Consider the following 11,828-nt stretch of genomic DNA (forward strand, 5'->3'; position numbering starts at 1 on the left):
ACTGAGCTGCTGTCTGCAGAAAACTGGGTCTTTGCTGTTGTTCTGCTGTAAATGAACATAAAATTAAAGGTTTGCGTCGCCATTGCGTGATAATCTGCGCCGGTCTCAGTTACTCCACAATTAAATCTCAACTCAGATCTCAAGAGATGTAACGATGTCACCGTGGTCTTTTAATAGACTGCGGCTTGGTTTAATTAACGCTTCATTTTTAGGGCACGACCGTGTTTTCTTACGTTTTTCCGTGCGCGCTAAACGCTGCAACGCAGGATATAATTGGAGGCAAATTACTGAATTAATATCGTAATGTTGATGCAAGTCTGGCTTTTTAAAGCGTTTCAATGTGTTGAACGTGTCTTTAATGGACTCCTGTTTTGCGAGCAAATGCCTGTGTGATTATGTAGCCATAGTAACAGGTGGCTGTCTGCATCCCCTATCATTATCCTCCCCAGCTCACTCTTCTCCTCAGTAGATCTGCAACAATGCAATGCAAAATCCTGAGGATGGGAATGTCAGCTGTATTTTCTATCTTCAGTCCCTCCACAGGTTAAAGCTGCTCACTCTGCAAGATGAAACGCACTGTGTGCACCTGTGTGGGTCTCTTCTCTGTCAGTGGCATCATCCTGCCACATAACGGTGCTGAACCTATCAAGGAATAGCAATGCGCCTGACTTAACTTCCTGTTTGGAGTCGCGACCACGAGGGCAATGAACGTGCACTCACCTCCACGGAGGAGACTGGGGCGCAGTCGCGTCCTCTTCTTCATCTCAGGTGTGCTGCTGTGTTTTGTGTACACTGTGACTCTGAAGGCCAGGCTGTCGCAGCCCCGAGCCTCAGCACGGGTGGATGACCCACTGGGAGCAGAGGGGGATGACGACGATGTGGAGGTCAACATTCGAGAGGTGAGGGCGTCCAATGACACGGAGGAGGAGGTCGCCTCACCTGAGAGCACCAAGCCTCCTCTAGTGATTGTCGTCAACAGGACAGATATCGAACAGTGCATCTACGTCGATCCTCAACCTCCCAAACATCCCACTCCCCCAGCAACCACCACAGCTCCCCCACATCCCCCACTGCAGCCCCCTCACAGGAAGGGTGAGTACCCACAGGACATCTTCTCTGTTGAGCAGCGACGACAGGGCTGGGTGGTCCTGCATGTTCTAGGCATGACCTACATGTTTGTCGCACTGGCCATTGTGTGCGACGAGTTCTTCGTTCCTGCGCTGGAGGTCATCACCAACAAGCTGGAGATCTCCGATGATGTCGCTGGGGCTACCTTCATGGCAGCAGGAGGCTCTGCCCCTGAACTCTTTACCTCCCTGATCGGTGTCTTCATCTCCCACAGCAACGTGGGCATCGGGACTATTGTGGGCTCGGCCGTCTTCAACATCCTCTTTGTGATCGGCATGTGTGCCATCTTCTCCCGGGAGGTGTTGCACCTGACCTGGTGGCCGCTCTTCCGAGACGTGACCTTCTACATCCTGGACCTGATCATGCTCATCGTCTTCTTCCTGGACAACATGATCCTGTGGTGGGAGAGCATCGTGCTGGTGCTGGGCTACATCAGCTATGTGAGTTTCATGAAGTTCAACAGTCAGCTCGAGCAGGCGGTCAAGACGCAGCTCAACAAGCACATGAGTATCGTCAAGGTGTGGACCGCAGAAGAGCCGGGGAAGGTCAGTTTTTTATCCATCAGAGTTGATTAGATACAAATTTAAACTGCTGCCTCAAACCAGCTTTACAATTTAATAACCTGCTCTTCATTCAATATTTGCACCTCAGTAACTGATTACATCCACTATTCCACACTTCCACACGCTCCATTTGTCCAGTGATGATGAGGATGTTGATTTCACACTGTTTTAGAATTAGTATTTTCTGGTCCGACGATTGTCTGGTGTCATATGGTGGGAGGTAAATTAATATAACCCTCAACAGATACTAATTTTAACAACACCATGACTTAACACCTTGTTTAAGTCATTCTTAAACTGAAATACCGACACACAGTATCTCCAGTATCTTACATTTGATTGTTTTTTCATCATCTGGGTGTAAACAGAATATCTTTTGGAGTATTGGTTGAACAGAACAAGCAACAATCTGAATATGTGCACTGACAGGGAATGGTGGTCATTTTTTAAAAATAATTTTTCTAACATTTTATAGATAATTCATTATTAAATGTGCAGAAAAGAAAAGAAAAATACACAAGACACCAAATGTGACCCAAAAAAAGTAGTATTGCTCAGTTCAAATTAAGTTTTTGGAAAACTACTTTTTAACAAGTGAAACTATATATTTGTGAACACATTTTCTTAATCTATATTAACAGTTGTTGATTTAAAACTATTTTAAAATAAAATCAAAAACTGGACACAACAATGCACAGATGCAGAAAAAAAGCGATGTCTCTGCAGGGCAGTGGTGTCCAACTTCCATCTATACTCTGTATATCGTCTGTCCTTTCATCTCCTCACAGTTGGGACGGCTGCCTGAAAATGGGGCGAAAGGGAGAACAGTGATTTGTGGGTGTGAGCAGGTGACAGCCTGTATTTGTGTCAAATCCTTTGATGCTGAAAAGAAAGGAGTCCAGGTGCCACAGACAGCATGTCACACTGATGGAAGTGACGGGAATGTCACTGTTTGTATGTACAGTAGCAGCTGTAATTTAATTAACTGAATTTCAGAAAGGAATATTTACATAAACGTACAGAGATCTATAATGAAAAACATTAGTGCTGTCTTTAATTAATTTAAAACGATACAGGGTAACTGATTATCAGAAAACCCTTCTGTAATGATAGTTACACAGCTGAAGACACTTACCTCAATGGAAAAACATGGTCATTCCTATGTGAGTCCAAACTTTTGACTGGTGGTGTACACAGACTCTGCTTTGGTAACATGTGGTAACATAACTCAGTTTATCAATCAGTCTGTCTCACGAAAGCAAAGTATCAGTCAAACCCTAAACACTGTATAAAATAACTGTTAATGCCCATTGTCATGTTTAGCTGGCAATTGCTCTTTGAATTAAAATTAAGATGAGGAAGTAAAAGCTCAGTCAGAAATGGCCAATTATTTCTGCTTGACTTCTAAGTTTAGTTGATTTGATATTGACTAATACTTCAAGAGCAGCATAGGGGCGGGGGCCGGAGCAGAATGATTGCAGGATGGAGAGGATTGATTTTGAATCTCATGCCGCTGGAAGGTTTTTTGCCAAAGGTTGCATCATCCTGCTTTTTATATGTTAAGTATCAAGGAAACTAATATCTACGGTGTTACTAACTGACATTACAGGAGAGTGAAGCTCCTCCACCTGCTGCTCCCTCTGCTGCTCCTCCTGCTGCAGCTCCAGCTCCTGCTGCTGAAGAGAAATCCAAACCAGACCCTGAACCACCTCCAGGCACTCCTCAACGCAACAAACTGACTTCAGATCCACAGGATAAAACGAGACTCAGGGTATGAAAAGCTTGTGTTGTTGACTGGAGTTAGTTTTATCTGATGTACCATCACTAGGAACCTCTGATTGATGCTCAGTTATATTTTCTGTGGATGGTGATGTTATTTTAATTAAAAACAAGAGGCACACTCTTTGAAAAATGTTTAAACGCTACTGTGTGTAGGTACGTCCAGTTCTGCAACGTGGTGGCAGCACGGCCTCCCTCCACAACACCTCGCTGCGTAGCACCATCTTCCAGCTGATGATTCACACGCTGGACCCTCTCGGCGAAGGTAAAAGTCGAAACAATGAGGATTTCTGCAATGATAAAGTTAAATCCGCACCTGGTGGAAAGGAGTTTTGGAGTAAAACAGTTTTGGACTTGGAGATTTTTGAAACTGAATGTTTTGGTATGAATTTGTCAGAAAGATAAATATATAACAGTAAATCTAATTTAATCCATTGGATTTTTGTTGAGTAATTGACTAAATGTTTTAGCTCTGGGGTGTATTGACGCTGGCAGTGACTCAGCTCTGTCATATTCTGTCCATCCTGTTCCTTCTTGTAAGTCAGAGTAGCCTAATGAACCACAACGACCTTCAGCTCGTCCCCGAACTGGCCGGGTCGTTGCTCCTCACTCTCACAGCTACAGCTCCTCCTCAGCTACAGCTAATCCCTAATCAGCTTTTCAATATAGGTTAATAAAAGCTGGATAAGAGCCAGCGTGCTGGCACAACAAGCTCATTGTCTCTATGGAGGTAGTGTAGCGGTGGGGCCGGAGCACCGTCCAGCTCCGTGCAGCTGGATCATTGTCTGGTGAATTATAAGCACATTAAACATGAACTTATATTTCAATTAAACTATTTTGATGTGTAGCAGCGGATGTGGAACTCATGAGCACAAGAACATTAGCTGGGTTTGAGAGTCAGTTATTCTCTATCAGGGAGTGAAGGTCTGACTCTTTTTAGGCTGATACCCAACAACAACACAGGTTCACACATGTATTTAAGTGATTTTGTAGTCGTTTGTAGTGGTTTTTGTAAATGGTGGGGTGCGAGGGCTGGTGTGCCAGCAGGGGGAGCTGCAGTGCCTCTACTTCTGAATTTGGAAGTGTAGGAGTAGTCCTTGAATTGGAAAACTAAAAACAATGATGTTTGATTGTGCAACGAGCATAAAAAATGGTGTAATACAACTTGTTGTATCAAGTTGTACAATACAACTCAAAATTGTTGGGTTTGGTTTCCATTCTAGAGGCAACCCTTAGAGGGGCTCTTAAAACCCCTGGCCCAAGGAAAGCCACATTAGGTAAGAGTGCCGACAAGATATCACGTCATTGTTTCCTGTCCTGTCTCGTCCTAAACTGTGCTGCATTGACATACAAGTCTGTCACTTACTTAGATTAAAAGACAACAGAACAAACTTTACCAGTGGCTGGTCTGGTTAATAACACATCTCCACATGAACCTCCTGCCTTCAGTAACTGGCACAATAACTTCTATAAACATGTCTGGGGCTGTTTATCAGTCCTGCACATTGACTTGGAGGAAGGGAGCTTTAACTGTTGTTGGTTGAACAAGTACTTTCTTCTTCTGGTCCTTCAAGATGTCTGTAGGATCCTAATGGATGGAAACTTTGACATTTTCTAGTAGAATTTGCTAAAAACCATCCATCAGATGACAAACCAAAGTACCCTCAAATCAACATACTGCCACCGTGTGTCACAGATGGGATTAAGGCTTTAATTCAGTGTTTAGTTTCCAAACATTGGAGGGATTGACTGTGATGTATGTTTTTGCCAATCAGAGATGTCTTTTAATGGTGATGTCAGAATGGAGGGGTCAGTGCAGAAGAAAGGTAAGAGTTTGCTGACGTGTCTGAGTCTCCTGTTGTGGTGTTGGTGTAGGTTTCAGTCTGCTTCTATCCCATAACTGGTGTTCGATGGTTGTATGTTTACATTAGGTGGATGTTCATCTATATTGAATGGTGTTTGGTGTGGTAGCATCCAGTTGTTTGTGTGTCGTTGTGAAGATCAGTGACCTTTTGTTTCCCCCACACACTGACTGTGTGGAATAATCACAAGATTCCTCCACAATCTCTGCATCCTTACTAAATCTCATTGACATGTTTGGGGTATTAAAACAGAGAGTTTGAAGGTTGTTTTTTGCTTCGTCTCAATGTGAAAGTGGTTTTCCATATTTGTTAGCACAAACTAAAATATAGGGAAACAAGGGGGAACACATGAAGAGTGGGAAACTTCCCATGTTTCCTAAAACAAGAAAACTTTTATTACTGAAGCAAAAAGCAAGTGATGCACTTGATATATATTTCACAGACATAGTTTGATTGTATAGACTGTGGTGCCCTTTATGTTACTAAGCTTTCCAAACAGCAATATAAAAGTCAAGCAGCCTACTCAAAGGTCCAGTGCAGTCCTGTCATGTAACATGGTTTAGTCTGCACAGTACGTACGGAAAAGTAGATTGATTAAAACAATCTGGAGGGATGTAGGTTAACATTTAAACTCTAGTGTGTGTATGTAAATCACTTTAGTGCTCCACTGATTCAGTCACAATGTTAAAAATGGTCAGTGTGTGGGTACAAGGTCAGAGGCGTGTTGACTGTGTTGCACGTACCTGTTTGTGGATGGATGTCTGGTCTTACACGGAGTTGTATGATAGATCATTCTCCTGATTGCAGCAAAGAACAAAGTAAAGCCTCTGAACGTCCCAGTCACAGGCAAACTGCAGAGCAAGTCCCAGGACCAAACTGAAGGTGGGTTCATTACAAAAGGAGCAGTCTGGCCATTACGAGATCAGTTTCACAAACATTTTCAGGCACCACAGGAATTTCAGGATTGTCTGCATTAATTTGTCATAAAATCTTATCTGATCTTCATCTAAGAATATAAACAAATATAAAATGACGTGATAATAATATGATCTATCATGTTTTTATTGAGAACAACCATAAAAACCTGCTAGTAGGAAAAGTATAAAATAATGACCTTAAAAAGCGAATTAGAGTCAGCATAATAAAAAAAAATGAGGTTGTGGACTAAAGTTACACTCTATACACTCTAAAAAATAAGTTTGATTTGCTGTAACATAGTAAGCAGTTGTTATTAATGTATTTGTCTACTCTTCCTCCTGTGGGTAGCTATAAGTGAAGGTTGGTGTGTACAGATGAACTCTGACATTCAGCTGTAGCCTAGTTTCCATTGGCAGTCAATGGGAACCTGACTGATCTAGTACAGAATGGGGAAACTCGTGAGGTTTTACATCCGATGTCTTTCGTGACGCAACTCCCCCCATTTATCCAGGTTTGAGATTGGCGCTCATGGAAGCTGCACAAGGGCTTGTGTCCCCTCAGTGGCAGAGAACTATTGATAAACACAGCATATTAATAAAATATCAAAAAATACATGAAATATCTATGTCCTTGATATAATCTGTGCATTATGTTTCAATGTACTTCTTAGAAATGTAGTAGTTCTATAATTACTGTAGTTCTGTATTTTAATATTGTATTTTACAACTGGTGCTGTTGGATGTAAGATATTTAGAAATCAGTGCTGGAAGTGTAGCATGGATAAGTAGCTGGTCATCTGACTACCATCAGATGGTTTAGGGTTGAAGGAGGCTGTTCTCCACAATCAGTGAAGCCTCTCAATGTAGTTGTGCGTCACACTGGAATAATGAGGTACTTCAGACTATGAGCTGCACAACATAGAGTGGCTGCAGCGAATCTGGAGACTCATGCAAATGGGACTCTGTGTGTGTGTGTGTGTGTGTGTGTGTGTCCTCTACTTCCAGAGCATGTTTATCTCCAAACACTTCACTCCCAGTGGCACTTCATACTAGCGGACACAGCATCTTCTCATTGTTGGCGTAACCTTAAAATTCTGCATTGTTTTTTTTTCAAAGTGTAAAAGAAACAGCTCCGTTATAAAAATTGTACCATCTGGTAAAATGTTTCGGCATGTGAGGTTTTTCCCGGGTTCCTTATTGGAGAAAACTTGGATGATATTTGACTTCCCCAGGTTGTGAGTCAAGCATTTATCAAATCTGTAATAGTCACCACTGCAGCTGCCCAAACGGATTTTACACAAACAGTGATTCAAACTACACATCACATTAAAAACAATATGATGCATCAGCTGAATCTGCAGCTCGGCTTTATGGAGCTTTACAGTGATGTTTAGCTCACTGTTTACTGCCTGTTCCTTTAACTTTAACTCCTTAGATCAGTGTGAAACCCTTATGCTTAAATAATAATACAGTGGGTGAAGAGAGGAACAAGCCTTCCAGTAATTATAAATAACTTATAAGAATTTGTTCCAACAAAAGAACAACAAACAAAATGATTCCCGTCACCCTGTGTTCTTCCTCTTTGTTTAGATGCTGATCGTAAGCCAAAGTCCGAACAGGCCACTGCTGCGTCCAGTCCCCCAGGGGGCGCTGCAGCTGAGCCGTCCACCTCACAGCCTCCTAAAACTGAAGAGACGGCCGAGTCGAAGGTACGTAAAGCTCACTACAAATAATAAAAAAAAAAAGCTTGAACAGAAGCTATAAGGTGCAGTAAAGAAGGTACTCTGGAGACCTGTTTGAGGTTTAGTGGAAGAAGAAAAACAGAAGAAAAACTCAAATCAACAGTTTATCTTGATAAAGACATTTTTTATTCTCAGGCTTTCTGTTTTGGTTTAAAAGTAAAAGTACAATAGAACAACAGTAGAAGACACATTCTTTGAGACAGATAAACAGCAGGTGACACACAGAGATATTAGCTGGTAAATTTAAACCACAATAACAAATAACAATTAACATTTCTTAACACAGTGAGCCAGTATTTTCTGTGTCCTCCTGACATCCTCAGCTTTGACGCGCTTGAGCATCGTTGCAGCCTGTCAGGGGGAAATGGCACATGTCCAAGAGACATCTACAGTGGTTAGTTGTTGATGGAGTGTCTCCTGTGAGACATACGTATCTACGTATCAGTGACCTGTGACGTGGCCCAGGCGCTGCATGTCCCGATGATTAAAATGTCTAAGACAGTTGGGTTAGGACAACTTTCACTCTGTCCTGCAGGAAGCATCAGCATCAGCAGGGGGGTCAGATGGCTCAGAAGACAGCACTGAGGACGAGAGCGGTGGTGAAGAAAGCAAAGACTCCAGTGACGGTGAAGATGATGATGATGGAAACGAGGAGGAAGATGAAAAAGAGCAAGAGGAGGAGAATGAGCCATTGTCTTTAGAGTGGCCTGATATGAGACGCAAGCAGGTCACTTATCTTTTCCTGCTTCCCATCGTGTTCCCACTGTGGCTCACGTTGCCTGATGTCCGCAACCCTGTAAGTAGAAACCGCCCAAAATAAAGAAACAGTCGACTGGTGGTGAATGTGCACTAACACTAACCGCACAGCTGGGGAGTTCAACCACTGCAATTTAATCCACCCAAGCAGAAGGCAGCTCTACTGCCCCAAGCAGTGCTGCACCTAATCACGTTTTAATTAAGTAAAATGAATTAATTGAAATGATCACATTTATCAACCAAGATTAATTGCTGCAGATTAATTTCCATTCATTAACTAATGACAGCTGCTTTGAACCTAATACCAACATTAAGCTCTTATGTTGTGCTGCCAGGTAGTAAATAAATGTATAAATAAGTATTTATGGCAGAGTGCAGTATGTCACACAACACACCTTCTTCCTAACCAGAACATTACTACAAACATCCAAACATTTTCATAGCAATATTCAGAGACAGTGGATAAATACCTTAGTTTTAAAATGCATTTCCTCCCGCTGAGGCAGAAAAACTTTAACTCACTCTAAATGTCTGTAAAGCCGAGGGAAGCTGCAGATTCAACATACAAACCCCTGGTTACGTCTGTAATCAACCGAAACAAAACCCCAATGACACTGAATAGTTTTGAATGTGAATAATTATCTTTATCTTCAATATCACTGCATGAAAGTAAAATAAGTGTATACTAACCATCCAAACATCTGGATCCAAATAGGATTACTATTTTGTTCTATTCTTTTTTTTTAATTTCACTTTTGTTAATCAGTTTCAATTTGTAGAAATGAAAATGTGTTTTTTTAGCAAAAACTTATTTTTAGTTTTAGATTTTTATTCTCAAATGGTGAAAAATTCCCATGCTTTATGTGGAAAAGTTAGTTTATGCTGTAAGCTCTCACCTCAGTATTTTAATATTATTATTATTAATATAATTTTCTAAAATAAATATAGAAGTTTTATTTCAGTGGTTGCTTACAAAGTGGAAAGACTTATAAAAATGATGTCTCAATATGTTTCTGATAAATTAGCTTAAACATCTGCTGTGAACTCATTCTATATTTTCCAGGCGTCCAGGAAATATTTTGTCATCACGTTTATTGGCTGCATCCTGTGGATCGCAGTTTTCTCCTACCTGATGGTGTGGTGGGCTCATCAGGTCAGCTGACACTTCATATGTCATGTTTACAGGAACTGACATTGTGAGACTAGTGTTTGGACAAGGTGTGGAAAATGTTTCAGTCAGTCAAGATTTTACAAGAACAATCATGTTATTAAAAGTTGTAATGATGAGATGACAGCACTGGTTATCAGCATCCAGAATAAACACTAACAAGTTCCTGGGCTGAAAAAAAAACATAGGCACATATTTAATGAACATTTGAGTTTGGTCTGAGTTGGGGACCAACGAGTAAAAATAAATAAATAAAGGAAGGACACTCCTGATTTCGTGAGACACCTGTGTGATGTCTCCTGTCTAACTGACGTCTGTTTTCATCTTTGTTCTCAGGTTGGTGAGACTGTGGGCATCTCTGAGGAAATAATGGGTCTCACCATCCTGGCAGCTGGGACGTCCATCCCTGACCTGATCACCAGTGTGATCGTGGCCCGGAAGGGTCTGGGGGACATGGCCGTGTCCAGCTCAGTGGGCAGTAACATCTTCGACATCACTGTAGGGTGAGTGGCTCCAGTATCTCTTCTTTTCTTAATGATATAAAAATAGATAATTTGGTATTTAAATAATGTGTGTAAGTAATGAGTGTAGTGAACCAAGATATAAATGGGTGGTATTAAATAGATTTACGTAACTAAAGTTATACGTTGTGGTATGTTGTTCAGTCATATTCACTGTAAAGGTAGCAGAAACACATCTGTCCTCTGGTTTTAGTCTGCCGGTCCCGTGGCTCATGTACACTCTGTTCCACAACGGCGAGCCGGTAGCCGTCAGCTCCAACGGCTTGTTCTGCGCCATCGTGCTGCTCTTCCTCATGCTCCTCTTTGTCATCATGTCCATTGCCGCCTGTCGCTGGAAGATGAGCCGAATGTTGGGCCTCACCATGTTTGTACTGTACTTTGTGTTCCTCGTCCTCAGCGTCTTGCTGGAGGATCGCATCCTTGTCTGTCCCGTTTCAGTCTGAGAAGTCATGACGAGGCGGAGAGCACACAGCACCGCTGCACCCAGACAGGAGCAATACCGTATTTAGGAAGTGTCACATATTATCAACTGGCTCACCGGGCACACAGTAGAAACATTAGAAATCACATAACCAGCAGTTAGCTTAATGGAAAAATCCACCCTGGGCTTCACTTTACACAATTAGTCTGTGCTGTGACCATACGTGTCTTCCAGCAGCTACTTGGTGATAAATTTGTTGTAATTTAATTTTCTGGTCTGTCCAAAATCGATCCCTGTTTACTACTGGTGCACCGTGTTTGTGGCATTTGAACCTTTATTCGACCGTCAGCAGTGACGAGGCAGACAGGAAACATGAGGACTGAGTGTACGCCAACAAAGGGCCCCAGACAGACTCGAACCAGTGACGTTGCAGTAACGTGGCCTGAACTGTGGCAAGGTATAAAATAAAACAGCAAGTGGCACAACACAAATTGAATTCACTCAATTCACTGAAACTATGCCGACAGATTTACGTTGTACGTGGTCTAAAATCCTCCACTGCAGAAATAATGTTAGGGCCTCATTTTTGTCTTTATTTGAAAAATACTGTAGACTTCTTTATTTGAGTTATTTATTTTTAGACATGACCCCAAATCAAACCTTAGTTTTACTTTATTTTCTGACTCCACTGTAGCTGCTGGACATAAATAGCCATGATGTTACATCTGTATATTTTTATTGTAAATACCTGACAAAATAATAAAAAGAACCATATCACCACTGATCGTTTTAGTGACAGATTTAAGGTGGATTTTTCCTTTAATATTGTGAGTATAACGCTTATGGACCATCACTGCGGTAAATTCAATAGGTTAATGACATACTTTGCCCATTACTGCAATCAAAATCACTGGATGCAACTTCAGTTTTTTAATGTTTGGTATTTTCTGAACTGTATTCATTCAAACTAG

At 41.6% G+C, this 11,828-nt stretch overlaps 1 protein-coding gene across 1 annotated transcript; it reads left to right on the top strand.

The window, feature by feature from the left end:
• The first annotated feature begins 704 nt into the window (after positions 1–704).
• Positions 705–10,879, top strand: LOC113174581 (sodium/potassium/calcium exchanger 1-like). The gene is made up of 11 exons (XM_026378643.1): positions 705–1,673; positions 3,301–3,462; positions 3,627–3,735; positions 4,694–4,747; positions 5,246–5,296; positions 6,140–6,214; positions 7,840–7,958; positions 8,527–8,787; positions 9,811–9,900; positions 10,252–10,418; positions 10,630–10,879. Exons 1-11 carry the CDS (start codon positions 705–707, stop codon positions 10,877–10,879), a joined length of 2,307 nt encoding a protein of 768 aa, XP_026234428.1.
• The last annotated feature ends 949 nt before the right edge of the window (positions 10,880–11,828 follow it).

Source organism: Anabas testudineus, chromosome 3, assembly GCF_900324465.2.
Source record: "Anabas testudineus chromosome 3, fAnaTes1.2, whole genome shotgun sequence".
Taxonomy (NCBI): Eukaryota; Metazoa; Chordata; class Actinopteri; order Anabantiformes; family Anabantidae; genus Anabas; species Anabas testudineus.

Bases quoted from the DNA above. Each gene is read 5' to 3' on its own strand.
- LOC113174581 (XM_026378643.1), top strand. From the start codon at position 705: ATGAACGTGCACTCACCTCCACGGAGGAGACTGGGGCGCAGTCGCGTC. The intron at 3,736-4,693 runs GTAAAAGTCGAA...TTTCCATTCTAG, and splicing joins GCTGGACCCTCTCGGCGAAG to AGGCAACCCTTAGAGGGGCT. The intron at 8,788-9,810 runs GTAAGTAGAAAC...TATATTTTCCAG, and splicing joins TGCCTGATGTCCGCAACCCT to GCGTCCAGGAAATATTTTGT.